A 15,038-nucleotide genomic window follows, 5' to 3' on the forward strand; every position below is an offset into this window, starting at 1 on the left:
AGGTGAGGTCCTGCAACTGTAAGGGGAGGGGGGTTCTGAAACTCGAAGGGGAGGGGTGCCTGGAACACGGAGGACAGGAAGGGAGGGAGGTAGGGGGCATGGAACTCGGAGGGGAAGGGGGCTCGAACTCGGAGGACAGAGAGGGACGGATGAACGGGGGTGTGGAACTCCAAAGACAGGGGTGCAGGGAACTCCCGGGGGGGGGGGGGGGGGTGAGGGGGGTTGGGGGGTGAGGAGGAGGGAGCCCTTGCTAGCGCCCGTTTCATTTCACACAGAAACGAGCCTATTTTACTAGTTTATCAATAAAAATCTAAATAGGTACTAAAACTGATCCATTCCCAGATACTATTGGTTGTCACGGTCTCAGGCTCTCGGACACTGGAACCACGTTTGCCCTTGGACCACTGCAGACAAGTGGCAGCAGTAGGCAAGACCCCCACCTAGGACTAGGTAAACAAGCAAGGCAGGAGAAGCTGTGGACTGGCAAAGCTGGAACAACCGGATTGGAACTAAAGCAGTAGGCAAGCAGGGAAGAAGCAGGACAGAGCCACCGGTCTTCACCTGCGCTTGACCACCGTTCCCCAGGGGTTGAGCCCCCAGGTGCAGACGGCCGGCAGGACTTACTGGACTGAGCGTGCAGACAGACTGGACCAACAGGTTTCTTACACTGGACACAGGATTCTGAACAAGCTTGACTAAAACAGGGTTCAGGATTCAGGAGACTCAGACAGGGTATAGGATACAGAAACAAGCTTGACCAAAACAGGATTAGGGTTCAGGATTCTCCCACAGGATACAAGGTACAGAAACAAGTTTGACTGAAACAGGACTAGGTTTCAGGATTCTCACACAGAATACAAGGTACAGAAACAAGCTTGACAGAAACAGGATTCAGGATGCTCACACACAAAGCAAGACAGAAGTGCTCCTATCAGGACCAAAGGGTACAGCAGGGAAGCCAAAAGGATAAAGCAAGGCAGAAGTGCTGCTAACTGCACACCAAGGCAGAAGTGCTCCTATCAGCACCAAGAGGGTAAAGCAGGGAAGCCAAAAGGGTAAAGCAAGGCAGAAGTGCTTCTAACAGCACACCAAGGCAGAAGTGCTCCTATCAGCACCAAGAGGGTAAAGCAGGGAAGCTCAAACAAAGCAAGGCAGAAGTGCTCCTAACAGCACACCAACTAACCTCGACCTTTGGCGTTGCAAAGGCCCAGCTGAAAGGGCCAGGTGCATAATAAAGGCAATTACAAGTGAGGTCACAGGTAAGGGTGCTGCTTAGTTCCAAACAACCCGAGCAAGTTTGGCAAGCAGGAAGATCTGAACCGAACTGGAATGACTTCTGAAACATGCTTGGGTAACAGCAAGAAAACAATCTATAGCAGCCACAGGGTCCGGCCACCAGGGGGCAAAGTGAGCACAGACATGGAAAATAGTCACACTCGTGACATTGGTCTTCCGGGCAGATCCTTGAAAGACGTATGTAATTTTGGTAATATATACAAAATTGGGATGCACGGAGACTGAACAGTCAAAAATTCAAATCCTTTCTTTGTAATATATCTAACTTCCAATCCAATTTTCAGTATAGAATCAATACTGTCTTTAATTTTCAACATGGGTGGATAGTGGCGTTCCCCAGGGGTTTGTGCTGGGACCGCTGCTTTTTAACATATTTATAAATGATCTAGAGATGGGAGTAACTAGTGAGATAATTAAATTTGCTGATGACACAAAGTTATTCAAAGTTGTTAAATTACAAGAGGATTGTGAAAAATTACAAGAGGACCTTACGAGACTGGGCGTCTAAATGGCAGGTGACGTTTAATGTGAGCAAGTGCAAAGTGATGCATGTGGGAAAGAGGAATCCGAACTATAGCTACGTAATACAAGGTTCCACGTTAGGAATCACCGACCAAGAAAGGGATCTCGGCATTGTTGTTGATGATACGTTGAAACCCTCTGCTCAGTGAGCTGTGGTGGCTAAGAAAGCAAATAGAATGTTAGGTATCATTAGGAAAGGAATGGAAAACAAAAGTGAGGACGTTATAATGCCTTTGTATCGGTCCATGGTGCAACAGTACCTCGAATATTGTGTTCAATTTTGTTCACCGCATCGCAAAAAAGATATAGTGGAATTAGAAAAGGTACAGAGAAGGGCGACGAAAATGATAATGGGGATGGGATGACTTCCCTATGAGGAAAGGCTGAAGCATCTAGGGCTCTTCAGCTTGGAGAAAAGACAGCTGAGAAGAGATATGATAGAGGTCTATAAAATAATGAGTGGAGTGGAACGGGTGGGCGTGAATCGTTTGTTTACTCTTTCCAAAAATACTAGGACTACGGGGCACACGATGAAGCTACAAAGTAGTAAATTTAATACGAATCGAAGAAAATGTTTCTTCACTGAATGTGTAATTAAACTCTGGTTTAAAAAAGGTTTGGACGGTTTCCTAAAGGAAAAGTCCGTAGACCATTATTAAAATGGACTTGGGGAAACTCCACTGCTTATTTCTGGGATAAGCAGCATAAAATGTTTTGTACTTTTTTGGGATCTTGCCAGGTATTTGTGACCTGGATTGGCCACTTTTGGAAACAGGATGCTGGGCTTGATGGACCTTTGGTCTGTCCCAGTGTGGCAATACTTAACATGGGGGCCACTAGACAGCTTCCTGTAGAATTTGTGATCTTCAAGCTGACAATATCTTTAACATATTATTCTGTGTTCATCACGATTGTTCTGCTCTGTCTCTATTCAGGAGATGAGTATGCAGTTAACCAGAGTTTCCTTGTCGTCTATACCAGACCAGTCCAGACCAGACCAGACCAATGGGCTATTATGTCCATCCACCAGCGGAAGGAGACAGAGAAAACAAATAGTTCCAAGTACTTCTCCCTTAAGGACATTATGCAGCCCGGAATGTTCAGCGTTTTTCTCTGTCTCCTAGTGGATGGTGGACGGATTGTACAGCTCCTGTCTGGTGCCTAGCTGGCTACTCCTGCCCTCCCCGTGTTTCCCAGGTGGCAGTTGAGAGGGGCTTACAGCTGATTGCCTGCGGTTCTGGATGGAATGGATGATACCTTGTTTGCCCAGGTCATAAGTACATAAGTAATGCCACACTGGGAAAAGACCAAGGAAGGGTCCATCGAGCCCAGCGTCCTGTCCATGACAGCAGCCAATCCAGGCCAAGGGCACCTGGCAAGCTTCCCAAACGTACAAACATTCTATACATGTTATTCCTGGAATTGTGGATTTTTCCCAAGTCCATTTAGTAGTGGTTTAAATGGACTTGGGAAAAATCCCTCATCTCTCAGCTCGGGTGACACCCGATGATACCGGCTCCCTCCCTTCCCCCACTTTTCCAGCTCCACTCCGGCCCTGTGTGGTTTCTTGGAGAGGCTAATCCTTATCAGTTCTGCTGGATTTCTGGAGTGACTGTACACCATAGCAAGTATATGGCTTCATTTTACTATACAGAGCCGATCTACATCTGCTTCAGTGTTACAGGGCTCAGCGACTTAACTACAGTGTTTTGCTCCCGTGAGGCCTCTTCCTGGGCTTTGAAGTTTTCTTATTTTGCAGGAACCCTGTATTTGGCAGTCAGTTTTCTGATAGTTAGTGGGCCGGGGTTCCTTTGGAGCCTGGTTCCTGTTTGATTTTCTGGAGTGTTGTATCTTGTTTTTTGGTAGTGGCTTTCTTGCACTGTTAACGGTTGGCGGCTTCGTCCCCCTCTCCTATCGCCATATTTTCTTGTCTAGTCATGCGGTTCGACAACAGTTTCTTAAAAAAAAAGAACCTCATAGCACTAGCACTACTTTTTGATGGCAGAAACTGACCATTTTCTGTTTTTCGCACCTTCTTGGTTCCAGTGGTTTGCCTCTTGTGAATGCTTTTAGCGGTTTTCCTTTGCAAATTCTTGGGCTGCAGTCTTGTTTTCTTCAGCACGCGGCAGTTCCCTTGGCGTAGTTTCAGGCAATCTGCCTGCAGTTTCCTTTTCTCTTCCATGCTTCTCCTACGTTGCGGAGTTTAAGGCACTTTGGTCCCTGGGGATAGAGTTTTGACCGAAGAATCCTTCTCCTCTATTCTTCTAGATTAGGGTTCTGTCTATATTGGTGGACCTCAGTTTTCTTTCAATCTGCATGGACGAGCTCAGTTTCATGAGGTGCACCGGAGCTTCTTTCTGTTATTGCTGCATTTCTGGGGTTTTTTCAGGCAGACTGCCTCCTCTGCTGTTGAGTCTTTTCTCTGACTGTACATCTCTGCAGTAGCACTGGGTAGAGAACTAACCTGAATGCCTTTGCTGATGTAGGTCAGAGCTTCATCTCTCCCTTGTCTGGGATATTGTCCCGTTCTGCCCAATTGAAGATATAGACTGAGTGTCCAAAGCAAAAGCACCGTCCACCCAAAGGTAAGGATTCTAGTCAAAGGTCCATCCACGAGTAGTCCTCTGGAATCCATCAGCTAGTAATCCGCCAATGTGTATTCCTTGATTTTCTTCAGGTAATAGAGAAAAGACTTCCAATCCTGCCACCTGGCTGACTGCAAGGTCCCTCCCTTGAGGTTAGGGTGAGTTCCCACAATTCCCTAGTATCAAATTATGTATACTGTATGTAAATGAGGGTTATTTCAATCAATTCTGGGGCACCTGTCTCTCATACCCAAGTATCAGGGATTTTTATAAATATCTCCCAGAAGGGTTAGTCTTCCCCATCACCTTCCACGTAGCTTCCCTGTTGCTACTTCCTCCTGCACAGGGGGTCTAAAGTTCTCATCTTTAAATGTAAAGGGTTGCTGTGAGACTAAGTCAAATCCAGGTAGTGATTCTATATGGTCTTAGTCTAGCCTGGCTCCTTGGTTGGAGACTCTCTTCCCTCTGTGACGGTACATACACCCCGTCACAGATATTTAGGTTGGTAACTACTCTGAATCCTTTTTCTAGGTGCATATTGCTGTATCTTTATGAAGTTGAGCACAGCACTGGCTTTCTTTTCATCAGTAGGGCCTGTCCTCGTGCGGGTTCACATCTCCTTCTCGGCAGGCTGGACCCGTCTTCTGATTAGCTTGTTTAACAGCTTGTCACTTGTTGTTGCAGACGGCTGCGGTTGAACGAACCTGTATCTCTGCAGAACGTGCACAACTCCACCTTAGCCTCTGGCCAATGCCTCCATCTCTAGCTGTGTAGCATGTTTTCTCCTCTGGAGGTACAGCAGGATTCCGTCTCTGGCGGAGCAGCATGGAGCCACTTTTGCAGCAAGAATATACCTCCAAATCAAGATTGGAGCAAGTCTCCATCTATAGGTGTAGTGAGCGTCTCTGTCTTTAGCTGTAACCCCTCCTTCACGTCTGGGTAGGGAGCACGCCTCCGTCTCTTTAGCTCCAGCACAATTCTCCATCTCTGGACATAGAGTTTGTTTCCATCACTGGACATGGAGCACATCTTTGTCGCTGGAGTAAGGGCGCGACTAATTTTCTCTTTCTTAGGATTTTAATTTTCTGCTGGTCAGTACAGCACGTCGGACGCACTACGATATGGAATCTCTCTAGGACGTCGTCCCTAGGGAGTTCCTTCTCACGCAGAGAGAAACGTCCCTGCACCTGTCTTTTACTTGCGGCCGCTACAGCCAGGGTGAAGAGAGAAGCAAGGGAGCGGCGCAGGAGCTCCAGACCATCTGAAATGAGTAAGCCAGTGTGAAGGGGAGACAAGACGGGGCAAAGCTGGATTCGGGGGATGAAGCAGAGGAATACGTTTTAATGCTAGTTAAGCATTTAGCGCATTAACCGCGTTATTAACGCATTAAATGTACAGCCCTAATTACGATCTATAGCTGTAAGGGGGCGGGAGGGAGGGTCCGGTATTCTAAGATAGCCAAATCCATCTTTTCTAGCTTTTGGATACCACATTGACTATATAAGTTTTCAAAAACACCTAAAAGCCCACCTAAAAGCCCACTTCTTCAGAATATTCTTCTTCGACGAACCCACATAGTTCAACACCAAGGTGTTCGACCACTGACTGAAATCAGATTATTTATTTATTTAATTGTTAACATCTGTACCCCACATTTTCCCACCTATTTGCAGGCTCAATGTGGCTTACATAGTACTGTGAAGCGATAGCCACCTAGGGTGAAAAAACAAATACAGAGTGATGTTATTGTTAATGAAATAGATATGTACAAACACATTAGGGAATCATAAAGAGGGAAGTTATATAAAGTTCATGGTGTTCATTACAAGTTTAGGTTTCTTTGTGTTGCTGGGTTCAGGTACTTAAGTTGGGTCAGTGGGATATGCCTTTTCGAACAGATTGGTCTTTAGTGATTTCCGGAAGTTAAGGTGGTCGTATGTAGTTTTTATGACTTTTGGGAGTGCATTCCCACACATCATCTCCAAGTGGCAATGCAACATGTGTAAACTGAACATGTATACGGTCTGTGCCAGAGCCGGTGATGGGAGGCGGGGCTGGTGGTTGGGAGGCGCCGAGGCGGGGATAGTGCTGGGCAGACTTATGCGGTCTGTGCCAGAGCCGGTGGTTGGGAGGCGGGGCTGGTGGTTGGAAGGCAGGGATAGTGCTGGGCAGACTTATACGGTTTGTGCCAGAGCTGGTGGTGGGAGGCGGGGCTGGTGGTTGGAAGGCGGGGATAGTGCTGGGCAGACTTATACGGTCTGTGCCCTGAAGAGCACAGGTACAAATCAAAGTAGGGTATACACAAAAAGTAGCACACATGAGTTGTCTTGTTGGGCAGACTGGATGGACCGTGCAGGTCTTTTTCTGCCGTCATCTACTATGTTACTATGTTATGTTACTATGTGTAACAGAAGTAAACTGTAAGCCACATTGAACTAACAACTTGATTGGAAAACGTGGGGTACACATGCAGAAACAAATATTGAAACTCACTTCCTCCCACTATCAGAACTGATGATAATTACTTATTTCGTAGGAAACGTAAGACTTTTCTGCTTTTGTAAAGGTGTTTGGCTTGCTAATCCTTTTCTTTTTAATGTATTTTTTAGCTTGTATATGACTGTTCTATTGTATGCGGTGGATTAGATTAGATTTTAGAGGTTGCTGGCAGAGAGCAGTGATTCACAGTGCGCTGCCCATGCCAGCATCAGAGCATTCTATTTCGCACTTCCTGCCTAATGCCGGAAAGTTGCATCAGAGAGAAGGCACTCTGAATCGCTGCTCGCTGCTGGCAACCTCTAAAACAGAAGACAGCTTTAAAAAGGTATATGGGGGAAGGGAGGGAAGGGTGCCCAAGGGAATTAGAAAAGGGAGAGAAGCTAGTGTGTGTGTGTGGGGGTGATGTGGATCACGGGGTGTGATGTCAGTTCCTGAGCCCAAAGAAGTCCCGAACGCGCTTCCGCTCCATTCCGGCACAAATTAAGCTCTGGTTATACTCTTGCTCTGTGTGGAGACTAATCACATTTCTACCAAACCCAAAAGGGAACTGGTAAATGAAGGAGAGGAAAAATATATTATACCACTCTGGAAAAATAAAACCTTAGAAAATAATCTCTCACATCCATAGCCCTAATATGCACACAATACTTGTACTTTATACTGAGAGCAAGACACAAGGCTCAGATGTTATTATAAAAAGATGAGCTGTTTTTTATGACATAGGCAGCAAATAATAATAGATGTACTCAGGGACAATGAATCGTGCTAAACTAAAATGAGGTACCTGGTCAAAATAGCCCCGACAAAAAAGCTCCAAACAAAAAAAGCTCTCGACATAAAAGCCCCCAACATAACAGCCACTGTCAAAACAGCCTGCCCACAATATACTACTACTACTACTTAACATTTCTAGAGCGCTACTAGGGTTACGCAGCGCAAAGGAGCTTACAATCTAAGCCCTTGACAAATTAGCCCCCCCCCAACGACAAAAGGGCCCGAACAGGCTGCCCAGAATATGGCGCTGCATTTTTTTCCTAATAATCTTACCTTGCCAAACAGGATAAGGTTGGTAAGACTATAAAAATGATGACAATATTGTTTTGTTTTTTTAATTAGCATGTTGATGGAAGAATAGTTTCCTTAAACAGCAGAATCGATCATGAATACCAGTTTGTAGCTATAGAATTTTATTAATTTATATATGCTTTATGCAATTGAATGCTGGTAGGAGTCTTTATCAGTGAAGATTTCAGGTGTAGTTTATTATAGTTTTTGTGATGTTATTTTTTCTTAGGGGGCTATTTCGTTACGGTGTGAAATGTCAAGGCTTATTTTGTTACAAGGCTGTTTTGTCGGGGCTATTTTGTCAGGGCTGTTATGACTGGGTGCCCTAAAATTATGGCAAAAGGGTCTAGGTTCAGCCAAGAAAACGCCCACTCACCTAATCCCAAATTAGGCTAACCTAACAAACCCCAGGCACTTAAAAGACACTAAGGAGATAACAGGTCAGACCTGACAGATGGCATCACTCACGAACACTGGAGCAGGAAACGGCGCAGACATTCGATGATGGGAGATCAGGATCAGGAACTCAGGCACAGGCAACAGGTGGACTCCCCGGCCAGGAAGTCTCAGGCAGCGATGCCACAGATTAACCAGCCTTCAGCGGGTGGCAGGGCTCGGAGCCAGCTGAGCACTGTTACTGAGCTTGAGGAGATAACAGCGTGCATGCCAGTTAAGCTGATAACACCTTCAAGGAAGGGATCTTTATACCTTTCTTAGTGCCAAGTTGGTCTGGAGCTTGATAACCTAGTTTATTTATTTATTGCATTTGTATCCCACATTTTCCCACCTATTTGCAGGCTCAATGTGGCTTACAGAGTTTGGTTATGACATAATCATTCCATGATATCAGATACAATTAGTAAAGTACCAAGACTTAGGTGAGGGAAGAGAGAAGGAATGTGTTAGGCAAGATATAGGTGGACTGTAGTGGTTGGGTGAGTTGGTGAGGTAGTTTGTAAGGCTATGGATTCTCTTTGTAGGCCTTGTTGAATAGATGTGTCTTCAGAGATTTGCGGAAATTAGTTATATCATTGATAGCTTTCAGGGCTGTAGGTAGTGCATTCCACAGCTGCGTGCTCATGTAAGAGACGGTGGTGGCATGTATCAGCTTGTATTTTAGTCCTTTACAGCTGGGGAAGTGCAAATTGAGAAATTTGCGGGATGATCTCATAGCGTTTCTGGGAGGCAAGTCCACGAGGTTTAGCATGTAGAATGGGGCATCTGCGTGAATTATTTTGTGTACAATTGTGCAGATCTTGAACGCAACTCGTTCCTTAAGTGGGAGCCAGTGAAGTTTCTCTCTTAGGGGTTTTGCACTTTCATATTTGTTTTTTCCAAATATGAGTCTGGTGGCGGTATTCTGGGCTGTTTGGAGTTTTTTGATAGTTTGTTCTTTGCAGCCAGCGTACAGTGCATTACAGTAGTCCAGATGACTTATTACCATTGATTGTACCAAGGTACGGAAGATATATCTCGGGAAGAAAGGTTTTACTCTTTTGAGTTTCCACATGGCGTGGAACATCTTTTTCGTTGTGTTCTTCACGTGAGTATCGAGTGTGAGGTTTCGGTCGATGGTAACTCCTAGGATTTTTAGATTTTGTGCGATGGGGAGAGAACAGTATGGTGTGGTTATTGTAGAGTAGTTGTTTTTGTTGTGTTGTGAGGCGAGTACGAGACATTGTGTTTTTTCTGCATTGAGTTTCAACTGAAATGCATCCGCCCAGGAGTGCATGATTTGGAGGCCTTGGTTGTCTCGTTGGTGATTTCGTTTAGATCATGTTTGAATGGGATGTAAATCATGACGTCATCTGCATATATGTAGGGATTGAGGTTTTGACTGGCTAGAAGTTTGGCTAAAGGTATCATCATTAGGTTAAAGAGAGTTGGTGATAGTGGGGATCCTTGGGGAACTCCACATTCAGGTGTCCATGGGGCTGATATTCGTTGTTACTTGGTATGATCTTGTGGTTAGGAATCCTTTGAACCATTTAAGAACTGTACCTCCTACTCTGAAGTATCCTAGTATATGTAGTAGTATTCCATAATTAACCATGTCAAAGGCGCTGGACATGTCGAATTGTAGGAGGAGTATGTTGTTACCAGTTGCAATTGCTTGTTTGAATGAGTTCATTGCAGATACTAGTACCGTTTCGGTGCTGTGATTTGACCGAAATCCTGATTGGGACTCGTGCAGAATTGAGTGTTTATTTAGGTAGTCAGAGAGTTGTTTCGTCACTATACCTTCCATGAGTTTGGTTATGAACGGAATAGGTGCTACTGGGCGATAGTTGGTTAGATCCATTGTGCTTTTCTTAGCATCTTTTGGCAGCGGAGAAGTAAGATGTTTCCTTTCTCCGTGGGAAAGAGACCATTTTGAAGCCTGTGGTTTATATGATTCGTGAGATCTTTTTTTAATTGTTTGGGGCGGATCTTATTAGGCTATTGGGACAGATGTCTAGTTTGCATTGTGACTTGGCGTATTTTCCGAGCCATTGTGAGAATTCCTCTGACGATATCGTGTCAACTTTGGTCCATGATCGATCTGCAGGGCTTTCCTCAGGTTTTGGATCTAGACATTCAAGGATGCTTGTGTATTCAGTGGTGGTGGGTATCATGCGTCGGAGCTTTATAATTTTTTCTTTGAAGTATTTCACAAGATTGGTTGCGGATGGGTTGTCTGTGTTGTTAGAGGTGACTGGTGTAGTATTTAGGAGTTTATTTACGAGTGAGAAGAGTTTGTGTGTGTCCTTGTAGTTTGGTCCTATTTTAGTTTTTGTAGTACGTTCTTTTAGTTTGTCTGATAGTGAATTTGTATTTTCTTTGCAGCTGTTTCCAGTCTTTGAGTGTATGTTCGTCTTTTTTCTTGGTCCATGCTCGTTCTAATCTTCTGACCAGTGTTTTTAGTTCTTTCAGTTCTTCATTGAACCATGGTATTGAGTTTTTTCTATATGAGGTTCTGGTTTGAACTGGTGCTATGTTGTCTAGTACTGTTCTACATCTGTTGTCCCATTCTTGGAGAAATTGGGGTGAATCTGTGGGTGTTGTCCATTCGTCTGTATAGAATTGCTGCCAGAATGTTGGTGGGTCTATTTTGCTTCTTGTAGTATAGGTTTTTTGCTCCTGTTTTCGTTGTGTCTTTTTTGTTCTCTAGCGGAGGGAGAGGTTTGCTTTGTAGTGATCGGACCATGGCGTGGCTGTCCACTTTGTATCTATAAGTGTGCGATTGGGTTCTGATGGGAATTTGTGGGTAATAATGTCTAATGTGTGTCCTTTGTTGTGGGTGGGTTGCATATTTAACCAGTGAAGTTCCCATAGTTGGAGGAATTCCTTGCATTCAAGTACATTGCTTGATTTGGTATCTTCAAGATGAAGATTGATGTCTCCTGCTATGAGGAGGTCCTGGGTGGAAACGCAGGTATTCGAAATGAAATCCATAAAGTGCGTTTGTGAGTCTTGTCAGTTGCCCAGGGGTCTGTAAAATAGGATTAGGTTTAGTTGATCACGTAGTTTAGGGTGGGATCAGCATAGTGACATTCATGCTGATAATATAACAATAAGTTGTCATTATCCATTTGTTTGGCCTTTTCTCAGACTGGATGACTCCCTTATGCACCTCGAGGCCTTCACACAGTACCAGGGCCTCTGCATTATCTGAAAATGGTCAGGTCTGTAAAAGTCAGGTTCTTATTGCAGGCTAGTGCTGAATTGTAGTGCCTTATGCAGGGTTTTAGCCCAACCGGGTCAGAACCAAACGTTTCAAGAAGTGATTTGCAAATAAGAAAACCACCAATTCTAAAGCCACACCTAGAAAATCCCAGTGTAAGACAGCCTATTCTTTTTATTATTATATCATGTAAAATTTTAGTAACCACTTCTGTCTCCTAACACATGATTAATGCCTTTTGTTTATATCCAGCAAATCTGCTGATCCCACAAGAAAGGAAGAGAGAAGAGAATCAAAGAGAAGATCCTGTCGCAATCCAGAGACAATCAGAAAATGTCTGCGAATATATTTTCCAGGAACATAAGAGGACAAACACAAGGAATGGACAGCAGGAATGGGAAAAGAGAAGAGACTCTGCTGGTGCCTCACTGGATGGGATCGCACAGGGTGAGAGAAGTTATATGGAGCTTACTAACCTCAATGGGCACCAGAGCTATTTAGCAGAAAGACCTTCCCACAATAACACTAGTGCTTATATGACTTCTAACGTTGCCAAGGGTGAGGAGAAAATAAAAGAAGACCAGCAAGAATTTACAGGTACTTCATCTAACAGGAGCATCTGTTTGATATCTTCTCATGGATCGACAAGCTTCCCCTGGCTTTCAAAGCTCCAACTGCAGGAAAGAATGTGCACAAAATACAAACAGGAGAAACCATTTACATGTCCTGAGTGTAAGAAAAGCTACAGTCAGATTTCAGCGCTAAAAAAACACCAAATGATCCACTCAGGAGAGAAGCCATTTAACTGTACTGAGTGCAATAAAAGCTTCTGTTGGCTTACAAGTTTAAAAAGTCACCAAATGCGCCACAGGGGAGAGAAACCATTTAACTGTACTGAGTGTAATAAAAGGTTCACACGGCTTTCACATCTCAAAAATCACCAAATCATTCACACGGGAGAGAAACCATTTGTATGCACCGATTGTAATAAAAGCTTCACGTGGCTTGCAAGTTTAAAAAGTCACCAGCTGATCCACACCAGAGAGAAACAATTTATATGTATGGACTGTAATAAAATCTTTGCTCGGCTTTCAGAACTAAAGAGACATGAAATGATCCATAAGGCAGAGAAACCATTTACGTGTACTGAGTGTAATAAAAGGTTCACAAGGCTTTCTCATCTAAAAAGTCATCAAATCATTCACACAGGAGAGAAATCATTTACGTGTCCTGAGTGTAATAAAAGCTTCTTTCGCCTTTCAGAGCTAAAAATCCATGAATTGATACACACAGGTGAGAAACCATTTACATGTACTGAATGTAATAAAAGTTTTTCTCAGGCATCTACTTTAAAATCACACCAATTGATCCACACGGGTGAGAAGCCATTTATATGTGCTGAGTGTAATAAAAGCTTCACATGGCTTACTAGTTTAAAAATTCACCAACTGATTCATACTGGAGAGAAACCATTTATATGTAGTGAGTGTAATAAAAGATTTGCATGGCTTGCAAGTTTAAAAATTCACCAACTGATCCACACTGGAGAGAAACCATTTATATGCACAGAGTGTAATAAAAGTTTTGCTTGGCTTGCAAGTTTAAAAAGTCACCAACTAATCCACTCTGGAAAGAAACCCTTTATATGTGTTGAGTGTAATAAAAGCTTTGCTTGGCTTACGAGTTTAAAAAATCACCAACTGATCCACACTGGAGAGAAACCATTTATATGCACCGAGTGTAATAAAAACTTCGGTCGGCTTTCAGACCTAAAAAGACACCAAATGATCCACATGGGAGAAAAACCAGTTACCTGTACAGAATGTAATAAAAGCTTCACTCAGCTTTCAGACCTAAAAAAACATCAACAGATCCACATTGTACCTGTAGATGTGAGAGACTGAGATCATACTTGAAATACCCTGGCTTAGGAGTGAGGTTCATTCCTGCCATAATATGCACAAAGCTAACCTATTTGGATAAATTTCCCTGAGTGAAACAAATTAGAAGTCCTAATTTAGATAGGAACATCAGAGCAAAGGTTGATAAGAAAGCATGAGGGAACTCAGAACAGAGTACTAACATGATTGATAAGGTAATGATTGAAAGAAGAAATCTAGAATTTCATAAAAGTGAAACAAATGAAAGGCAAGCTAAGTTGTTAACTGAAGGAGAAGACAAAAAGTGGGAGAAAGACCTAGAGGTGGAGCAATTAATAATTGAACTTTTAGACTCTCTGAAAATAGATAAAATACGCTGGGTTTAAGGACAGAGAAAAATCACCCAAGTTGAATTCAGCACCTAGAATGAAGAGTATGATAAGGAAACTGAATAAAGCCATTACCTGTATATAGGAAAATACATTAATATCACAGAAATTAATCAAATCCAATATTTTGCAGTAACAATTATCACTGGTAGAATTATTTATTTATTTTTTAAAAAATTTATAGACCACATTTAACTAGGTGGTTTCCATAAAAACATTAATAATTATAAACAAAACAACCATATAAAATATGCATTTAAAAATAAACAATACCTTCTCATTAATATGCCAGAGACAAATCTGTATATAATCCAAAAAAATGCTGTCACAAGCAATTGGGTCTTTAGACGTTTTTTAAACAGTCTGGTGTACAAACATCAGTACTTTAAATTGTATTCTTTGCAGCACAGGTAACCAATGCAGTGCAACGCAATTGAATTCTACCAGCAACAATAGGAAAAACATGTACTGAGGGAAAAATAAAATCATTCTAAGCAGAGGCGTCCCTGATAGATGAGAATCTCACAGGATTAAATGTCAGTAAAGATAATGAGAAAGATCCAAAACCTCAAATTGAGGTCTGCTGCGTTAACAGAGGAAGACATTAAATTACTATGCTCCAAGAATAAATTAAAATTAGCAGTAGACGTGCAAAAAGTGCAAAGATATGAACAGAACAGAGAAAAGAGATCTCAAAGTAAATTGTTCAGAGAGAACCCAAAACAATTCTACAATCACCCCCCTGTTTACTAGCAGATGCCGCATGCAAACGATGACGCATGGGCCGTATCAGCATTAGCTAGCACAGCCTAGTAAACGGGGGTGGGGAGGGATTAGTCTCCTAGGACTTTGTGCTACTGTCTTCCAAGTGGCTGGTCCAAAATTATGGAATAGCTTACCTTTGCAAATAAGGAAAATTGACTCATTGATGATGTTCAGAGAGCAATTAAAAACATATATGTTCCCCCCCCCCCCCCCCCGTTTACTAAGCTGCGCTAATGCTGACATGGCCCGTTTGCTTTGAATGGGCTGTGTCAGCATTGCTCCGCGGCTTAGTAAACAGTGGGGGTAAGTCCATTTGGTGAAATGTACAGTGCAAGAAACAAATAGTTACCTTTTTAGGGTCTGAATTGCCTGC

At 43.2% G+C, this 15,038-nt stretch overlaps 1 protein-coding gene across 1 annotated transcript in view; it reads left to right on the forward strand.

Moving 5' to 3' along the window:
- LOC115463459 (gastrula zinc finger protein XlCGF26.1-like) overlaps positions 1 to 14,836 on the forward strand; it is a 39,837-nt gene extending 25,001 nt beyond the window's left edge. Inside the window, exon 4 of the mRNA XM_030193973.1 lies at positions 11,884 to 14,836. Within this exon, the coding sequence (XP_030049833.1) occupies positions 11,884 to 13,535 (1,652 nt within the window). The 3' untranslated portion in view covers positions 13,536 to 14,836. The remainder of the gene's footprint in view (positions 1 to 11,883) is intronic.
- The last annotated feature ends 202 nt before the right edge of the window (positions 14,837 to 15,038 follow it).

The sequence above is a fragment of the Microcaecilia unicolor genome, chromosome 1 (assembly GCF_901765095.1).
Source record: "Microcaecilia unicolor chromosome 1, aMicUni1.1, whole genome shotgun sequence".
NCBI classification, from domain to species: domain Eukaryota; kingdom Metazoa; phylum Chordata; class Amphibia; order Gymnophiona; family Siphonopidae; genus Microcaecilia; species Microcaecilia unicolor.